This window comes from Eschrichtius robustus, chromosome 6 (assembly GCF_028021215.1).
Source record: "Eschrichtius robustus isolate mEscRob2 chromosome 6, mEscRob2.pri, whole genome shotgun sequence".
Taxonomy (NCBI): domain Eukaryota; kingdom Metazoa; phylum Chordata; class Mammalia; order Artiodactyla; family Eschrichtiidae; genus Eschrichtius; species Eschrichtius robustus.
In genome coordinates this window covers 21,307,074-21,327,203 of record NC_090829.1, presented here as the reverse complement: position 1 = coordinate 21,327,203, position 20,130 = coordinate 21,307,074, and the positions used below count along the sequence as shown (strand labels likewise).

At 41.5% G+C, this 20,130-nt stretch overlaps 1 protein-coding gene across 1 annotated transcript in view; it reads left to right on the top strand.

Moving 5' to 3' along the window:
* Window positions 1–20,130, top strand: part of NMNAT3 (nicotinamide nucleotide adenylyltransferase 3) — a 123,900-nt gene that overhangs the window by 42,083 nt on the left and 61,687 nt on the right. Inside the window, exon 2 of the mRNA XM_068547335.1 lies at window positions 7,848–7,997. Within this exon, the coding sequence (XP_068403436.1) occupies window positions 7,889–7,997 (109 nt within the window). The 5' untranslated portion in view covers window positions 7,848–7,888. The remainder of the gene's footprint in view (window positions 1–7,847; window positions 7,998–20,130) is intronic.

Below are 20,130 nucleotides of genomic sequence, written 5' to 3'. Positions count from 1 at the left end.
AACTGCCCCTCTCTGGGAACAGCATTGTACACTCGTGTGAGCCCCAGTGACCATGTCTGTGCCACAGGACCCCATCCAGGCTGGGACCGTGACACTGCCCTGTCCCCTGTCCACCCTGAGATCTCATGTTCAGCTCTTCCTTTATCCTGTGTGATGGCCTGGTGGCCTTCTGATCATTCCATGCTCCTTCACTGCTTTGCCTTTGGTGGGGAGGGGAACTAAGATAACCAGAGCTTCCTTCTCTTGTTTGCATTTTCCCTAATTGATGCAAGAAAGTAATGAAATCCTACAGGAGGGCAGGTCTTGGTGGTGATGGAAGGTGACCTTATGCAGAGAACATTGGACACACTCAGAGGCTAATTGTATTGAGGGGACATGAGGAAGGATGGAGAGGTGTCATAGCTAACTGGCAGGTTTTGATCATGGGTGACTGGAAACACAGATGAGAGGTACGGGCAGCCAGAAGCAGGTATGGGAGGGGATGAATTCTGTTTTGGACACACGGAAAAGTTAGAGGTTCTGGAGAACCTCTTATGGGCCAGGCACTATTCTGAGTACCCTACATGGTCAACAGCAATTATCTTCATGACAGTCTGAGGAGGTATGTGTAATTATCTCCATTGTCTGTATGGGTCACTGAGGCTCAGAGTGGTTAATTAACTGATAACTGCAGGGCTATTCACCAAATATTTCTGGCTCTCTAACTTTGGGACACAGAGTCAGATTGTATTTTCTAACTTGTTGAACTTCGGTGGGGTTGTTGGAAGTGACATGTGCCCATTTGAGGCCAAGCGACCTTCCAGAGCCTTCTTTTTCTCTGCTACAGTGATTGACTGTATTCCAGGTAGTGACTCCTCCATTGACTTGAGTCCTGGATTGAGGGACAAAGATGAGGCAGAGCAGAGCCCCCAGTAGGCATGGACTGGGCATGTATAGGAACATGAAATAATATCCACACTGAGATTTGGGGGTTGTTTGTTAATGCGCCTCACCTGGCCTCTGCTGACTGATACACTCAAGGTCATGCCGTTAGGAAGTGCTTGTTGGTTTTGAATCCACGTCTGTCTGGCTTGTTATCAAGCCAGTGCGTGGCGACCCATGGACCTTTAGGGGCCCATAAGCAAGATCAGGACTAGAACAATAGATTTGGGTGTCATCTCTACACATGGGTTAGGGAGTGGAGAGGAAGAGATAGGGTGTTAGTCTGTGGACTTTGGCATGAGGCTCATCTCTCTCCCTCATGTTCTTTCTATCCCGAGGGTTTGTGGTTGGCTCCACAAGCCTGCTAAGTAGGACATCACTGCTGTCTGCCGGGTCTGGTGGTTCAGAGACGTTGGCTTGAGCTTGTCAACAGCTGCACACTCATAACATTGCTAAAAACTTCATAAACTCTGAAGCCTGGAAATAGCCCAAGTGGTTTGAGGTTTTGCTCACTTGTAAATGTTTGAGTATTGTGTCCACAAATTGCAAATTGAGTAACTCAATTTTGAGGCACAGCTGTTATTTGGAAAAGACCCATCTAATGCAAACTCCTTGCAAAATGATTGTGCTTCATTTTTGTCAAGTATCAGAAAACCATTAAACTGCCAAGCCATATGGCAAATGCCCACTTGAAGCAGAGTGCGACAGCACACCATAATGAATCTGTCTTGGGGGGAAGAGGATAAGACAGAGTCTGGCTTTTGTGATCTGCAGAAAAGCAGATTCATTGCTGCACATTTCAGCCTTCTAGAGTCCTGAGTAAGGATTTTTCCTCCCATGAAAAATTCATATAAAAAATTAAGTGATGGTAGAATTATTTTTCCTTAGATGTATTTTCCCTTTCAAACAATATCTATTTGAGTTTCTGCATATAAAATAGGTTTAACTGGGGCAATAGGAACTTTTAAAAGTTTATACACTTTTCATTCCTTTATATCCAAATTCAATAAACATTCATTAGGTATCAGTATATCAGTTTGAATTAGGTTTAGCTGCATATAACAGAAAATAGAAAATAATAGTGGCTTAGCAGATTATTTCTCTCCCCAGTAAAAAAAAAAAAACCTGGAGGTCGGCAGTCCAGGTCCTCAGGGTCCTGGCTTTCTCTTGGCTTATTCTCTGCCAGACCTAGAGTTGATCCTCATCCTCAGGGTCCAACCTAGCTGCCATACCCCAGCCATCACATTCTAGACAGGAGGAGGGGAGAAGAGGAGAAAGGCATGCCTTTCCCTTTTAAAAAGAGTTCCTGGAAGTCCCACCCAACACTTCTATTCACAGATCACTGGCCAGGCCTTAGTCACATGGCCTCACCCTGCTGCAAAGGAGACTGGGAATGTAGCAGCATGCCCAGCCAGGAGAGTGGATGCTGGGAGCTCACCAGCAGACTCTGCCCTACCTGGTGTCCTCGATATCCGTTCTTCCTGAAAGATTGGGAGGAAGGGGCCAGATTTCATTTATCCCTGTAACTCCAAGGCACTAGCACAATAGCTGGCATGTTATCTGCTACTTTGCACTCCTCATAGCAGACCCCAGGCCACCTCTTCTCACCTTCTACCTCCTCTTATAACTTCTTTGTTTAAAGTTGGCAAGTTGGTTGCGATTTGGGGCATGTCTCTTCTTCATTTTCAGATGTTTTTCCTACCTGAATGACATTAAACTATTCATTCCTCTGTTTCTCAATATCAACTCTTAACTCAATTCCGGGGATAAGTGATGCTTTGAGTTGATTGTTATGGTTGGAGCTAGACAGAAACCACAGCAGTGGTATGTGGGAGTGGCCTTTTTTGGGAGCATTCTTCTCTGGCGACAACTCAAGCTGGTCTGACTGAGCTGCCTGTTAGTGGGGGATGCTGACGTGTTCCTAACGCCTGCCAGGTTTTGATCAGTGGGTGACTACAAAATGGTAGGCTCTTTTTCAAACAAGGTGAATAGGTATATGGAAGCAGATGTGGGGATAATGAATTCTGTTTTCAGTATAATGAAAGAGGAAGGAGCTAATATTTCTGGAGAACCCCCTATGGGCCAGGTACTGTGCTAAGTGGGCCAACTCCGATAACCCTCAAGACAGCCCTAGAAGGTGTGTGTAATTATCTCCATTTTCCATGTGACTGAGGCTCGGAGAAATCGATTAGACTCTTTACCAGAACGCAAGCACCAACCCTTCCCTTCCAGGCGTGTTGAAAGAATCAGCGCCAGTGTGTATAAGGTTTTCTGCCCGGTGCCTAGCCCGTCACTCAGTAAACCCAGTAGCTGTTACTCAGTTCCTCCCTCCTATGACAGTCGAAATCAGTCCCAACTCCTGAGTGTGGAATTGCAAGAGAGCTCGTTCCATTCCTTGGGATCCTCCAAATCTTTTGAAAGTTCTCAAAACTGAAGAGCCAAGCTGCCTGCTTTCCTGCGAGTCTCATGATTAGGACGAGTGCTTAATTGGCATGTTTGTTTCCTCCAAGGGGTGGCTGGCAGAGGATCCTCACACGACAGAGGAGGCTGGCTCTGCTTTTGTTCTTAGCAGCACTGTGTGCCCATAGCAACAGCAAGTGAATCCAGCAAAGTTGAAAAGAAAAAGTGCCCGGAGTTTGCGTGAAGGTTGATTGCCCTGGAGAAGTTGATACTCTTGCGCAGATGGAAATGATCTCCCCGGGCCCTGAAAAATGTGCTCGTCAACCCCACAAATCCAAACCATGCCTCTTGTTTTCTTTAAGACAAGGAGTCCGGTCAAGAGGTCTATGTAATGAAAGATGTTTGTAGAATCCATTTCCATTCTGCCCAAAGCCATCTGCTTTATGTCTATAATAAACAGGGATGTTTTCGGCCAGGTCTTTCCCAGGCCAGGTCCCATTAGAGGCACTCACCACAGGGAAAGGTAAACCGCCTCCCAGTTGATGAGCATTAGCACATTACGTCCGCAGTGATGGCACTTAACCTTCCCGGCTCGCCTTTCCTTTCTGTGTCTCTGCAACGGCCTGTGACAAATGTGCCGAGGGGCACACACTTAGTTACAATTTAGTACGCATGGGGCACTGGCCAGCATCACATTACCCGGTGACTGAGGAGAAATGTAGGCAGCAGGAAAGGCCATCCTCTGGGAAGCTGGGGACCGCCTGACCTTTGCCAGGCAGAGGGGTCCCCGGGGTAGCCATCCCGGGGCTTGCTTCCTGACACACCATCCTGGGGGCACTTGAGAGCTCTTAAAATCCTTCAGAGGTTCCTCATGGCCTATAGGATGAAATCTAGACTCTGCCTTGGGGGACTGCGTGATCCTTGCACCCTCTGCACCCCCATCTTGGGCCACCTGCACGTCAGCTTACACCACACACAGCCACATCTATGTGCTGTTAGTCCATCGCCCACCTTAAGTGGTGGTTTCTGAACCTTTGCAATGCTGGTCCCTGTGCCCGACACACCTTTCCATATCCTCCTTATCGGCTCAATCCCTGTGCCTTTCCTGCCGCAGGCTGAAGGTCACTTCGGAGCGCCTGCCCCAAATAGGTGAGTGTATGAGTTCCCTATGGCTGCTGTAACAAATCGCCACAAAGTACTGGCTTAAAACAACACAATTTTATTTTCTTATGATTCTGGAGGTCAGGAGTCTGAAATCAAGGTGTCAACAGGGCTGCCCTCCTCCTGGAGGCTCTAGGGGAGAATCTGTTTCCTTGCTGATTCCTCTCGCCCTGCTGGGTCCTGGCCCTCCCTCCATCTTCAAAGCCAGCAGCAGAGCCTCTTCCTGCCTTCTGATCACTGCTTTGTCCCTTATGTCTCCCTTTATGTGACCCTCCTGCTCCCTCTTATTAGTACCCTAATCATGTTAAAATTGGCCCACCTGGATAATCCAGGATAACCTCTGCATTTCTGATCCTTAATTTAATCGCATCTTCAAAGTCTCTTCACCTGGCAAAGCCACAGCTGATGACCTCCAGGGTGGAGGAATGACCTTGGTGTCAGTGTGCAGGAGGCTGGTATATCCCTATTGATGGGCTCCTGGCATCGAAGATGGCACAACAAGGCAGGAATATGTTGTTTGCTTTCAGTCTGAGTCGGGTGGAGTGGGGTCTTGGGGAGGGCCCTTAGGTGCCCCTGGGAAGCTGGAAAGGTCAGCTTATATCCCTGGAAGGCCCAATCCATTGACTGCTTGGGACAGAAACAAAGAGCGGAGGTCGCCGTCTGAAAAGGAGGATGCTTGGTCAGGGAGAGTCCCTCATTCTCTCGTTCGTGCCACACACATTCCTGAGTACCTGTGTGCCAGGCACCCTGCAGGAGTTGAGGGGCCTAGATGAAGACGGAACCTCCCTGGAGGAGTTCACCTTCTACTTGGGGAAGAGCTATGCGGAAACAAGGCAGTGACAGGTCTGTGGTCCATGAAAGAAGAAAGTGATAAAGTAACAGGTACAGTTAGCATGGTGGGGGTGGTGGGGAGGCGTCGGCCTCCAGGGAGAACACCTTGAAGGCAGGAGCGAGGAGGGCGTTCCTTTCAGGTGGTCGGAAGAGCATTTGCACAAGCAGGAGAAAGGAACTGCGTGTTGTATTTGAGGAGCTGGATGAAACGCTGTCGGGATGACTGTGAAGTGGGAGGCGGTAAACTGGAGAGGGGGCGGGGTCTGGAGGTGGAATCTGTTTGCCTCGCCTCCAGTTTAATGATAAGTTCCAAGAAGACCGTATGCCACCTTCTCAACTTGTTAAATCCCTCAGCTGCAATTGCTGCTCACTCGGAGGACCTCTATTAAATGCTATTGGTGAGAAGCCTTTCCCAGTAGCAAAAGTCCTCCACGCTTGCTTCATCTCGCTAGATACTACGACATGATAGGGCAGACGAGTCACTTTTATGGCATGCATCCACCTTTGAGACGCGCTCGAATCGGAGCCTGGTGTATTTTCTGCTGAACCCCCGGAGGGAGTCCATTTCAGCCCTATCATTGTACTTCTCTGGGTTTGGGCTTGGGAGGGTGTTTAGTTGAAGCACGTTGGCGTAAACAGACGACGCAGGCGCACTGACCTCGTTCCTGAGCCTGGGAATGTGCACCCACCGCGACCTCCAGCCTGAGGTGCGGCTCAGACAGAGTCAGTCGCTGTCAGAGCAGCGTGGCTCAGTGTGGCCACGCAAGGAAAGAAAAGACAGACAGACACTTCCTATATATCATTTGTTCTTCTTCCCATCGTCGCACTGCATCGCATTGATGCCACCATTCAAACTAATGTTCTAATTTACAGTTTCTGGGAACTTTGGAGAAAATGGATCAAAACCCCAGGTTACCTGAGATGCTGCAGTTACATGTTTTAAGGGCTCTAAAAAAAATGATATTTTGTCAGAACGAAGTAGAATTTTGAAAGACTTCCTAGCAGTTGTAAAAAACAGCCAGCGTCTTCAGATACACTCATTTCAAGGCTGCTCTTGTGAGTAGCTCAGCACGCTCTGCAAATACTATCTCATTAAAGATCCGCCCTCCCCAGGAAGAAGCCAAGGCCAGCAGCTGTCATGCAGGCTGCTTTCTTCTCACGCAGCAGGGGGTGTCCCTGCTAACTCAGGAAGTGGGAAGAAACCACAGCCCACCTATGTTGAGAGTTTTTTATCCTCACACCACCATAGCTCAGAACGCTGCCAGAACAACTTCTCTATGTACCCAAGGAGGTGCTTAAGCCTTCCCAGTGCCAGGAGGTAGGTCCACTCCCAGCTGGCCGGTGCCCTTTCAGTCTCCACCCAGCCCTCCTCTGGGCCCACCCTCTTGTCTCCTTACCCTGTAGCTTTCAGCACCTGGGTGAGGTTAAAGTAAAGCAGAAAACAGCCTGGGCTCCAGGGCAGGCTGGCTGATAGGGCTCTCCTGCCACTGAGGCACTGCCTCCTGGAATGTTCATGAAGAGCTTCACTGGAGTTAGGCCTTGGTTTGACTCCTAGTTCTACCTCTTACTGGCTGTGTGACCTAGGGCAAATGATAGTCCCCTCTGAGCCTGTTTCCTCATATGCAAGATGAGGATAATATTACTTACACTTATAGGGTTGTTGTGAGGATAAATGAACTATGTATGGAGAGTGTCTGTGCCTGACCCTCTCAAAAATGCTTAGGCCCCAGATAAAGACAATGAGTGAAATCAGAAAAGACCTGTAGATTAGATTATAGTCCTGTAGCAATGTTAATTTTCTGATTTTAGTCGTTGTTCTGCAGTTATATAAGAAAATGTCTTTGCTCTTAGAAAACACATACTGAAGTATTTAAAGAGGTATTATGTCTACAACTTATTCGCAAACATTTCAGAAAAAAATTATAGGTATTTACAGATACGTGTGTGTATATGGAGAGGGAGAATGAATGTAACAAGTGTGATAAAATGTTAACATTTGGGGACTCTGTGTAAAGGGTATATAGGAATTCTTTGTACAAATTTGGCAACTTTTTTTGTAAGTCTGAAATTTTTTTAAAATAAGTTTTTAAAAAGTTCCACTCTGTTCTGAGGCCTGTGACTTCTATTTGGACTATCAGAGATGACATTTTGAGCATCTTACATATGCCTTTTGACCCTAAGGTGATCCATCAGAGCACAGGGAGGATGTAGAGGTTATGGGCAAAACATGGTCTTTGGGTCAGGCTGCCTGGGTTCCGGTCCTGGCCTTGCAGCTTCTAAGGTCCCTGAGCTGTATAAGTAACTACTCAGGATTGAGTTGAAAGCATTTGGTAAGATAAGAGCTGTACCTTGGCATGGTGCTTGGCACAGTTCCTGGCCCATGGTGAACCTCCTGTAAATGTTGTTATTGTTATTCTTGCCTCCTCAGTCATCTTACAAGTGAGAAGTAATGGCCTGCCTGTGGCTTAGAGACACTGATCTTGACACTTGTCTTGGTGGCCAACTCCCTGACGTGAGTTTTTGTCCCAATGAAGGCAGGGTGGCTGCTGCAACGGGTGTGAATGTGCCTGACAAGATGAAGAGCCGAATCCCCGTGGTGCTCCTGGCCTGTGGCTCCTTCAACCCCATCACCAACATGCACCTGCGCTTGTTTGAGGTGGCCAGAGACCACCTTCACCAAACAGGTCAGTCACGGGGCCCAGGTCCAATGGAAGAACTGGTGTGTTGGGCCTCTTGGGGCTTTGCTGGCTGCTGTCATCATCCCCATTATTAAAACTGTCCAATTTATTCATTCACAGCATAACTGGTGACATACATTTCCTCCATCATACTCAGAGGGCTAACACCCCTTAGCCATGTGACATGTGTACAAGTCATATCGCTGGCCATAGAGCTGAAATGCTTCTCAGGATCCGCTACCCCCCTGTCCACTTCACGTTGACTGTTAATGCTAAAAAGACAACTGGGCACGTTATAGAACCTGTGTCTCAATCAGGGCATCCTTCCTGGGGCTCCAGGAAGCATTTACCCACACAGCCAGATGAATAGGTAGCATGTACCTTTGAGAACTCCTGCTACTCTTCAGTGGGTAAGCAAACATTCTATAATGGGGATTTTGACACGTTCTCCTTTGAAAGAATAGATCTTAGACAATTGCAAATTAACAGACTTGTATATAGGGCATTTCTAATACAGATGGCATGGCTTTGCCAGAAATATTTAATCAGCTGGAAATATTTAATCTGGAAATGTTCCATCTCCTTGACTTTCCATTTCATTATTAAGAGAGTAAAATGGCATTTGTAATCTGCATGATTATTTCTAAAGAATATAAGTCATTTATTTGTTGATGTCAGATACATATGAAAGTTTTATTCATTATGTATTTATGTATATCTTATGTATTCATATATGTATTTTGTATTTTTGCATTGCTCAAAAATGTTTGTCTTTTAAGGGCATTGTTTTTAAATCAAAATCAATTTCTATTTACTTTTAACATAGAAAAATATATTTGAATAACATGTAAATCATTTCTTCAAAGAAATTACTTACAAATATTAGTTTATTTTAAAGAAAAGTCTTTGTTTACAAAACATTTTTTAATTTTTCAAAAAGTGAAGTATTTATTTTTAGTAAATAAATAGCTCTGACATAGGAATAAAAAATCCAAACAGTTAACTTAAAACTGGTCAGTGAGCATTAGTAAGCCATATACCAAAGAAGAAATATAAATGGACAGTAAACTTGAGAAAAGCTGCTCAACATCACTAATAATCAATGAAAATGCAAATAAAAACATAAATACCACAAGGTAATAAGCACCATGAGGGCAGCTACTGTGACTGCTTGAACACCACAGAATTGCCGTCTGTCACGAGGCTTATAGCTGGTGCTCAATAAATATCCGTTGTGGTAGTAAATAGTTCTAGCCTATGAGATAGGCAAAGATAAAAGATTGTCAAAATTCAGTGCTGGCAGGATAGGGAGGGAAACAAACACTCATGTATTGGTAGTGATGGGAAATGATAAAACATTTTTGGAGGGCAACTTGGTTTTCCATAGGAAAAAAGAATTGAAGTCTATATACACATCCATAATGAGGAGAAAAAATCAATCAATGGAAGTCGAACCAGAACTGATGCAGATGTTAGAATTAGCAGACTAGGACATTAAAGATTACAATAGTTATGTGACATATGTTCAAAAATTAAGTAGAGACATGGAAAATATTAAAAGAACTCAAATATCTAGGGATGAAAACTACAGTATGTGAGATGAAAAATAAACTGGATAGGATTAACAACAGATTAGACACTGCAGAAGAAAAGGTTAGTGAACTTGAAGCTATAACAGTCTATCCAAACTGAAACAATCCAAAATGAAACATAAAGAGAAAAAAGAATTTTTAAAAATAAAGAAAAGAATATTGGTGAGATATGAGATAATTTACATCATCTTAATATACTTGTAACTGAACTCCTAGATGAAAAAAAACAAAGAACAGAAAAAATATTTGAAGAAGTAATCACTGAAGTGTTTTCAAATTTGATGAAAACAGATTTAATCAAGTAGCTCAACAAACCCCACGCACAAGAGACATGAAGAAAACAACGCCAAGGTATATGATAATAAAGTTTCTCAAAACCAATAATAAAGAGAGAATCTTAAAGGCAGCTACAGAAGAACAAATAAAGAAGATAGCAGATTTCTTGTTTCTGAATTCAGCAAAAGGGAATTCAGTGGTACAGATCTTTAAAGTACTGAAAGAAAAAAACCTGTCAATCTAGGATTCTATATCTGGCAAAAATATCTTTCAAAAACAAAGGCAAAGTAAAGACATTTGCAGTTCTACAAAAGCTGAATGATTTCACCACCAGCAAACCTGCACCACAAGAAATACCAAAGTCCTTTAGGCAGAAGGAAGATGATACCAAATGGAAAAATGTATCTACACAAAGGAATACAGAGCATTGATAACCACATGGGCAATTATGCATGTTTTTTTTTATTATTTAAATTTCTTTAAAAGATAATTGACCATTTAAACAAAAATAACAATATATTGTGGGGTTTATAACATATGTAGATGTAAAATATATGACAGCAGTATCAAAAAGACTGGGAGGGGAGAAATAGAATACTACTGTAAGGTTTTTATGCTATACATGAAGTGTTATAATATCACTTAAAGGTAGACTGTGATAAGTTAAAGATATATATTATAAAGCCTAATGCAACCACTAAAATAAAAAAGCAAACAGTTATAACTCATAAACTTTCAATGGAGATAAAATAGAATGAGAATATACTCAGTTAATCTAAGAAGGAAGAAAAAGGGGAACGGGGGACCAAAGAATAGATGGGACAAATAGAAAGCAAATAACAAAATGATAGACTTAAACCTAATCATATCAGTAATCACTTTAAATATAAATAGTCTAACAACTTCTGCTAAAAGGCAGGCATTGTCAGATTGGATAAAATAAGAAGGACCCAACTACAGTTATTTGATGCCTACAAGAAACATACCAAATATAAAGACACAATTAGGTTCAAAGTAAATGAATAGACAACTATCCCATGCAAACACTAGTTAAAAGAAAGCTGAAATAGCTCTAGTGTCAGAGAAAGGAGATTTCAGAGGTAAGAATATTAACAGGAATAAAGGAAGTCATTTCATAATTATAAAGATGTCAATTCTTTGAGAGGAAGTAATAATTCTAAACCTTTTTAAAATGTAATAATAGAATATCAAAATACATAAGAATAAAAATGTGTAGAACAGCAAGGAGAGATAGACAAATCCACAATTACAGTCTGATATTTTAAGTCTCTTCTCACTAATTGATAGAATAAATACACAGAAAAGTATTAAGGATATAGAAGACTTGAACAACACTATCAACCAATTCAACTTAGTTGACTTTCATAGAACACTTACCAAACATCAACAGAATACACTTTCCTTTCAAGGGCACAGAGAACATTTACCAAGATAGACTATATTCTGGGCCATAAAAGAAGCTTCAATAAATGTATAAGGCTTGAAATCCTACAAAATGTGTGACCACAATGGAATTACATGAGAAATCAATAATAGAAGGATTTCTGGAAGATTCCCCAAATATCAAAATGGAATAACACACTTCTAAAAAACCCATGTGTCACAAAGGAAATCAAGATGGAAATGAGAAAATATTTTGAACTGAATGAAAATTAAAGTCAAATATATCAAAAATTTGGGGATGTCACTAAAGCAATACTTAGGGGGAATTGTAGCACTAACTAAACACTGTATTAGAAAAAAAGAAAGGTTTTAAATCAACGACTTCAGCTCCTATCTTAAGAAATTAGGAATAGAGGAACAAATGAAACACAAAATAAGCATAAGAAAGGAAATAATGAAGAACAGAGCAGACATCAATTAAAGAGGAAACAGAAACACTTTACAGAAAATCAGTTGAACCAATAGTTGTTTCTTTGAGAAAATCAATAAAAGTTATAAACCTCTAGCCATACTAACAGGAAGATAAAGAGGAAAGACATAAATTACTATTACCAGGAATGAGAGAGGTGACATAACTATAGATTTTGAACACTTATATAGAAAATATAAGGGAATATTATAAACAACTTTATGCCTACAAATTTGATCATTTTAAAAATTGGAATAGACAAATCCCTCAAAAGACATGCTACCAAACCTCATTCAAAAATAGATTTTTTTTTAAATGAGAAGAAACAAGTAACCTAAATAGCTTTATACCAACAAAAGAGGTTTAATTTGTGGTTTAAAAAACATCCCACAAAGGTTTCTGGGAAGATGGCAGAGTAGGAAGCCACAGGAATCTGTCTCCCCACCTAAACAATAATTGCACCAGCAGAATCTGTCTGATGTAACCATTTTGGAATACTGAAGTCTGTTGAAGATGGACTACGTCCAGGGGAAGACATGGACAGATAAAGTGCAGTTAAGTTTAGTCAACTTCAGCTCTTAGCCCAGTAAGAGCTACCCCTCCCCCACCCCCAGCCACATGGCAGGCAGCTGTGCCCATGTTCCTGGAACAGCCTGCACACAGCTTGTGGGAGCCAGTGTGGGGAAAAGGGCCTCTGTCTTCCAAATATTGGGGATCTGTGCTCTGATCTCTGGTTACTGCCTCTGATCACTGATGTACAGACAAAGGTGGCCAGCCATTGTTGCATTTCCTCTCATTGTTGCAAGCCCCTCCCTCTCTGGCTGAAGTAACTTCCAGGGGATTTAAACAATCAGCATGCTTTCCCCTCCCCTCCTTTTTCTCTTTTTCCCCTTTTGGGAGCCAGACATTAAAGACTAGCACATTCAAAATTAACTGCATATATGGGAAAAATTAGAAAGTGACCATACATGCCTAGGGAAAGTCTGAAAAAAGACTGAGAAGACTTTAACTTTATACTTTAGGCTGATCCTCAGCACAAAGACAGCCTACAACCATCAAAAAACAATAAATAATAACAACAACCAAAAATATCAAACCCTGGGGAAGGAGAATAATCTGATTTCCAGAGTTACCACATCATTAGAGTCAAATGTTGTTTTCAACCAAAAAAATCAGAAGGCATATAAAGAAACAGGAATGTATGGCCCATTCAAAGGAAAAAAAAATAAATAAACAAAAATCACCCTTGAAAAAGACCTGATGGCAGATCTACTAGACAAAGACTTTAAAACAGCTGTCTTAAAGATACTCAAATAACTAAAGGAAGATGTGGAGAAAGTCAAGAAACCATCTATGAACGAAATGGAAATATCAGTAAAGGGATAGAAAACCTAAAAAGAAACCAAAAAGGAATTCTGGAGATGAAAGATATAAGAATGGAAATGAAAAGTTCACTAGAGAGATTCAAAGGTATATTCGAGCAGGCAGAAAAAAAGAATTAGCAAACATGAAGATAGGACAATGGAAATTATCCAGTCTGAGGAGCAGAAAGAAAAAAGATTAAAGAAAAGTGAACAGAGCCTAAGAAACCTATGGGACACCATAAGGTGGACATTGTGACAGTCCAAGAAGGAAAAGAGAAAGAAAGGGGCGGAGAGAATATTTGAAGAAATAATGGCTGAAACTTCCCAAATTTGATGAAAGATATAAATACAAACATCCAAGAAGCCCAACCAACTTCAAGTAAGATGAACTCAAAGAGATTCACACTAAGACACATTATAATCAAACTTTCAAAACCCGAAGACAAAGAGAATTCTTGAAAGCAGCAAGAGAAGCAAATCATCATGTACAAGGGATCCTCAATAAGATTTTCAGCAGATTTCTCATCAGAACCTTTGGAGGCCAGAAAGCAGTGGACTGATATATTCAAAGGGCTGGAAAAAAGCTGTCAACTAAGAATCCCATATCTGGGGAATTCCCCAGTGATCCAGCAGTTAGGACTCCACTCTTTCACTGCCAAGGATGCAGGTTCAATCCCTGGTCAGGGGACTAAGATCCCACAAGCTGTGCAGCATGGCCAAAAAAAAAAAAAGGAATCCCATATCTGGCAAAACTATCCTTCAAAAGTGAGAGGAAAATTAAGACATTCCTGGATAAAAAAAAGCTGAGGTAATTTGTTACCTCAGGGAGTTCTGCAGGTGAAATGAAGGGACCCAAGATGGTAACTCAAATTTGTATGGAGAAATAAAGATCTCAATAAAGGTAAATACATGGGAAATTGTAAAAGCTAGTAACAATGGTTTGTAACTGTACTTTTTATTTTCTACACAATTTAAGAGATTAATACACTTAAAGAAAAAAAACTTAGTCTAAAATAAGCTAGTATTATTGTAACTTTGGTTTGTAACTTCAAGTCTGGCTTCCTACATAATTTAAGAGATTAATTCATTTAAAAGAATTACTAGTTTGGGGCACACAATATATGAAGATGTAATTTTGTGACATCAACAACCAAAAGGCGTGGGGACAGAGTGTTAAAAGAGCAGAGATTTTGTATGTCATTGAAGTTAAGCAGGTATAAGTTCAAATTAGAGTGTTATAACTTTTGGATGTTAAATGTAATCCATGGTAACCAGAAATAAAATAGCTATAGAATACACAAGAGAAAATGAGAAAGGAATTTAAACATTTCACTACTAAAAAATCAACTAAAAGACAGTAATTCAGGAAATGAGGGACAAAAATCTATAAGGCATATGGAAAACAAATAGCACTATGACAGAAGTAAGTCCCTCCTCATCAGTAATTACCGTAACTGTAAATGTATTAAACTCTCCAATCAGAAGGTGAGGAACAAAATAAGGATGTCCATTCTTATCACTTCTATTCAACATTGTACTGGAGGTTCTAGCCAAAACAATAGGCAAGAAAAAGAAAAAGTCATCCAGATTGGAATAGGAAAAAAAAAGGTTTGTAGATGACATAATCATCTATGGAGAAAATACATAGAAATCTACAAAAAAGCTCCTAGAAGTCATAGGTGAGTTTAGTAATGTTGCTAGATATGAGATCAATACATAAAAATCATTGCATTTCTATATACAAGCAGCAAAGAATCATAAATTAAAATTTTAAAATAATACCATTTACAATAGCATAAAAAAAGAAATAGGGATAAATCTGGCAAAAGTGTGCAAGATCCATATGCTAAAAACTACAAAACATTGTTGAGATAAATTTAATACAACCTAGTTAAAATGGAGAGATATGCCTTGTTTTGTGGGTTGGAAGACTCAACAGTGTTAAGATTTCAGTTCTCTCCAAATTTACCTATAGGTTCAATTCAATCCCAATAAGCTTTTTGGTAAAAATTGATAAGTTAATTCTAAAATTCATATGGAAATGCAAATGACCCAGGATAGCCAAAGTAATTTTGAAAAAAAAGGAACGAAGTTGGAAGATTGACACGATCTGATTTCAAGACTAATTATAAAGTTACAGTACTTGTTACAGTGTGGTATTGGTGTGAAAATAGTTAAATAGATCAATGGAACAGAATAGTGAGCACGAAATTTGACCCCCCCCCCCCTTACATAGATAACTGAGTTTTGACAAAGTTGCAAAGGGCAATTCAGAAGAGAAAGGATACTCTTTTCAAAAAATGGTATGGAACAATTGAACATCCATATGTTCCCCCCTACCCCCGCCAAAAACATAACACTCAACCCAAAGCTTGCACCATATACAAAAACTAACTCAAAATAGATCATAAACTTTAATGTAAAACATAAAACTGAAATTTCTAGAAGAAAACAGGAGAAAATCTTTGTGACCTTGGGTTAGATAAAGATTTCTTAGATAAGACACTACCAAAAGCGTGATCCAAAATAGGAAAAAAAAAAAAAAAAGACAGATTGCATCAAAATTAAAAGCTTATCCTCTTCAAAACACACTAAGAGAATAAAAGACAAGCCATAGCCTGGGAGAAAGGATTTGCAAAGCATAAATCTGTTAAAGGACTTTTATCCAGAATATGTAAGGACATCTCAATACAGTAATTTTTTAAAAAACCAAATAACCCAATAAAAATTGGAGGAACTATTTGAACAGACTCTTCACCAAAGAAGTTATATAGATGGCAAATAAGCACACAGAAAGATGCTTAATTGCATACAGGAAATGCAGAATAAGACCACAATGAGATACCACTGCACCCCTATTAGAACAGCTAAAATTAAAAAGACCAGTCATACCAACTATGGGCAAAGATGTGGAGTAATTGGACTTCTCATACACTACTGGAAGGAATGTGAATAGTTCAATGGCTGTGGAAAACAGCTTGTCAGTCTCTTACAAGTCAAAAATGAAATGTCCTTATCTCTTAGAAAAAAAAAGTATATATCCATAGTCTAGCAATTCCACTTCACAAAATTTATTCTAAGACAAGTATGTGGGGGAAATAAAGAATATTTCTATTTGGGAGAAAGTAGGAATGTATTCCCTATATATCTTAAAGTAGTGTGTGGAATCATGTTCTTTTCAGGGTGGATAGCATCTGCTTTGCTTGGTATAAACATCTGATTGACTCTTAGCCACTAAGTGGCTTTTCCCACCAACCCTGACTCATCAGAAATGCCCCTGTTGTCTTCGCTCTGAGGTTTATCAAGGCAGGGACTGTACTCTGCTTTGTGCAATGTGCTGTTTCCCAGGCAGGTACATCTGTACAGTGTACTGGGGACTTTGGATACTTCATATACTTGCAGACTCTCACTTAGCACATGGTCAGGCTCTAGCATGGCCCAGCGAGGTGTCAGAGAATATTCCTCATCCTTAAAGCTCATGATAACCACAGAATGCATGAATAATTAGTCATATGGATACAGTATATTTTTATATTGCATATGATTTCTGTAACTTAAAGTATTAATAGGTAGAGGGGCCTCACATATGACCTTGAGCATCTTCTTGCCTTTATTCTCAGTCATTCTTGCATAGAAAGTACCTGGTCATTTTTGAAAGTCCAGAATGGATTCTGCTGCCTGTGTCTTTGCATGTTATACAGCGGGTTGACATCTTTCAACGTTCCACAGATACCTACTGCATCTTCTTCATGCCAGGCACTGTTGCTGGAAATAGAATTGATTAAATTGCATCTCCTGCCCAAGAGGGATGCACAATGTAGGTGACGAGAGACACGTGGTAGCAAGTGATTGTGGCACTAGATGCAAAGGAGAGACATCTCTCACCTGGCGGTTGGGGAAAGCTTTTTGGAAGAGATGACACCCAAGGCTTGAAGAACATGAAAAACTTAGCCAAGCATAGTTTAGAGGGCATTACGGGCAGAGAAAGCAGCACTGGTAAAACACAGAGGTGGAAGAGAATCACGTTCCAGCACATGGGAGAGAAATGAGGCTGGAGGTAGGGAGAACCAGGTCATGGAGAGGGGTGCGTGGGAAGAATTTCCCTTCTCTGCACAGCTGGGCTTCCTCTCCCCCTACTCACAGCCCCAGTGGCTGGCTGTAGCCTCCCATAGCCAGCAGAACTGTGCATCAAGCCATCACCCAACCCCTCATTTCTCCGAGGAAAAATATTTAAACAGAGCCTTTTCTCTCAATCAGAATCAGCTCACAATTAAGGCTGGATGAAAATCTGGCCTCACAGCTGACTTTCTTTTTTCATAAAGAAAATGAAATCTCCCTTCTGTTGGTGTATTTTCACTAAAACCACTCACAATTTTAATTCGATATTACACTCATATAAATTGAACTAAACAAGCTGAAGCAATTTGTGTAGTACTTTTGAAGAGAAATTAATAGTTCATTCCTAGTTTGCTGCAGTAGCTCTAATTACTTTGTTGTTTTGAGCCCTTTCCCCTTTGCCAAGCACCCCTTCTTCAAACTGCAACTGTCCTTCCTTCCTTTTTCTCCTGAATCAACAGCAAAACCTTAAAAACTGACAGAGACACTATAATACATCACAACTTTTTACTGTCTTTACTCCTGTGATAACACACCCCTTTATAGTAAAAAATAATTATACACTGGATGAAAACTTAGGTCTGAAGATTTTTGTTGTTAATACCCTGACAAAAAGTCATACATGCTCAAAGGATGAAATGTTGAGCCAGCTATTTTTTTATACTCCTTTACTTGAAAGAATGTTGGGGAATATGATAAGGGCTGGTAGGAATGTGTGATATCTGTGGATTTTCTGTATTTTATAGTGTTGTCCTCTAATCACAGGCGCTTTCTTGCCTTGCACTGTGTGCCGTGTGGGGAACTCTGAAAGAAGATTTTCAAAGCCTTGATGGATGAATTTGTGTAGTGGGTGTGGGTGGTTTTAAAAAGTTCACTTGGGAGTTTTATTCTAGGTTTGCTGATTTTTGATAGAAATGATTCAGCCCAGCATATGACTAATCAGTAGCATCAGACATACCTAAAGCTTTCTTTGGATTAAGAATTTGAGCCCGCATTTCTCTTAAGATGTTGGATGTATTCCCAGTTGTAAGTAGTTGTTTTCCCAACATGTAGTCGCAAACTTACTAACGAAGGTTGAGTTAAATTTAAATCCTGTTTTCTGTTACTTAGACAGTTTGTTATTTCTAGTCAGCATGATTTGGCCATTGGCCTATATTTCAACAACAATCCACTTGTATTTCTTTTTTAAAATCAGGTTTTCTGTCAGCTTCATTAATACTTATTCATTTAATGATTATTTAGCACCTGTTCATTTTACATATTTAACAAACACATACCATCCTTACTATTTGTCAGGTAGTGTTCTGAGTACATTACATTTAAACAAAGGTCATTGAATCTTCCTAACAACCCTACGAGGTGGATGCTGTCACTCTCCCTATTTTACACATGGGGAAGCTGAAGCTCAGAGAAGTTGAGTGACTTGCCCGACGTCACACACAGGGTAGAGCCAGCCTGCCCTGCAGTCTGTACTTATAGCCACCATGCCGTGTTGCCTCCATTCACTCAACAAACTTCTTGTTGAGCGAGCACCTGTCTGTGCTGGAAACTGTGCTAGAAGCAGAGGCAACAAAAGTGGGCCCTGTGCCCCTGGGAGAGTGCCTTGGTCAGTTTAGGCTGCTATAAGCAAAAATGCCATAGACAGGGTGGCTTGTAAGCAAGAGAAATTTATTTCTCACAGTCTGGAGGCTGGAAGTCTGAGATCAGGGTGCCAGCATGGTTAGTCTGTGGCAAGAGCCCTCTTCAGAGTTGCAGACTCTGACTTCTCATCATGTCCTCACATGGAGGAGAGCAGAGAGAGGAAGCAAGCTCTCTTGTGACTCTTATAAGGTCACAAATCCTATTCATGAGGGCCCCACCCTCATGACCCTGACTAATCCCAATTACCTCCCAAAGGCCCCATCTCCTAATACCATCACATCAGGGAGTAGGGTCTCAACATATGAATTTGGGGGAGACACAAGTATTCAGTCTGTAACAAGGAAGCAGACGTTAATCAGATCCCACAGAGGTAAAATTACTCGGGTGACACATGCCTCTGAGGGGAGTTCCTGATGCTATCAGGGTGAACAGTGAGGCAACTTGACAGAGGCAGGGAATCCAGGGAAAGTGCTTCTGAAAATGTAAGGACTGAGCTGGAGAAGAATAGTGAGGCACATTTTAGGTTGAAAGTGAGGTTGGCCTGGGTCAGGGGATGCAGGGAAAGAGCACTCTTGGACCAGGAAAGTGCGTGTACAAAGGCTCCTTGTGGGAAGAGGACAGAGCCACTGAGGGATGACCGGGAAGCAGGAACAGAGGGGAGTGTTACAGGAGGTGAGGAAAGGGTTGGGGGGCAGACCGTGAGGGCCTTGCCGGCCATTGTTAAGGAGTCTGTTTTTCATCCTAAGAGCTGTGGGAAGATCTGCCTTTCCCTCCCTCCTCCTTGTATCTGCCCCCGCCATCCTAGCACTAAAGAATGGGTGGAGGGAAGCCAGTTAAGAGGCAATTTAAGCAATACTTTTGATGAGAGGGTGACATGACAATGAAAAGAAGTTGGTGGATGGGGAAGGTCATTAGAGGGTGAAGCTGACCTGATAGTGGGTTGGGTCTGAGGGGGAGAGAGAGCGCCACCCACGGAGGAGAGAGTCTGGAGGTGGAGCAGACTTGGGGAGGGACAAGTTCAGCTTCAGACCTGTTGACTTTGAGAGACCCGCGCGAGAGAACATCACATGGGCTTTAATGATTACAGGAGACTGTGAAAGTGCAAGCCTGGAGCACAGCAGGTATTCAAGGTCAGGAGGTAGTGTTGTCCCTACCTTTATAGAAGGTAAGCCAGGGAAACCGAGGCTTGGAGAGGTTATCACTTACAAAGTTAGTACGTGGGGGAGCTGGGGCCTGAACCCAGGCATTGGGCCCCGAGGCCAGTGTTCTTCTCACTG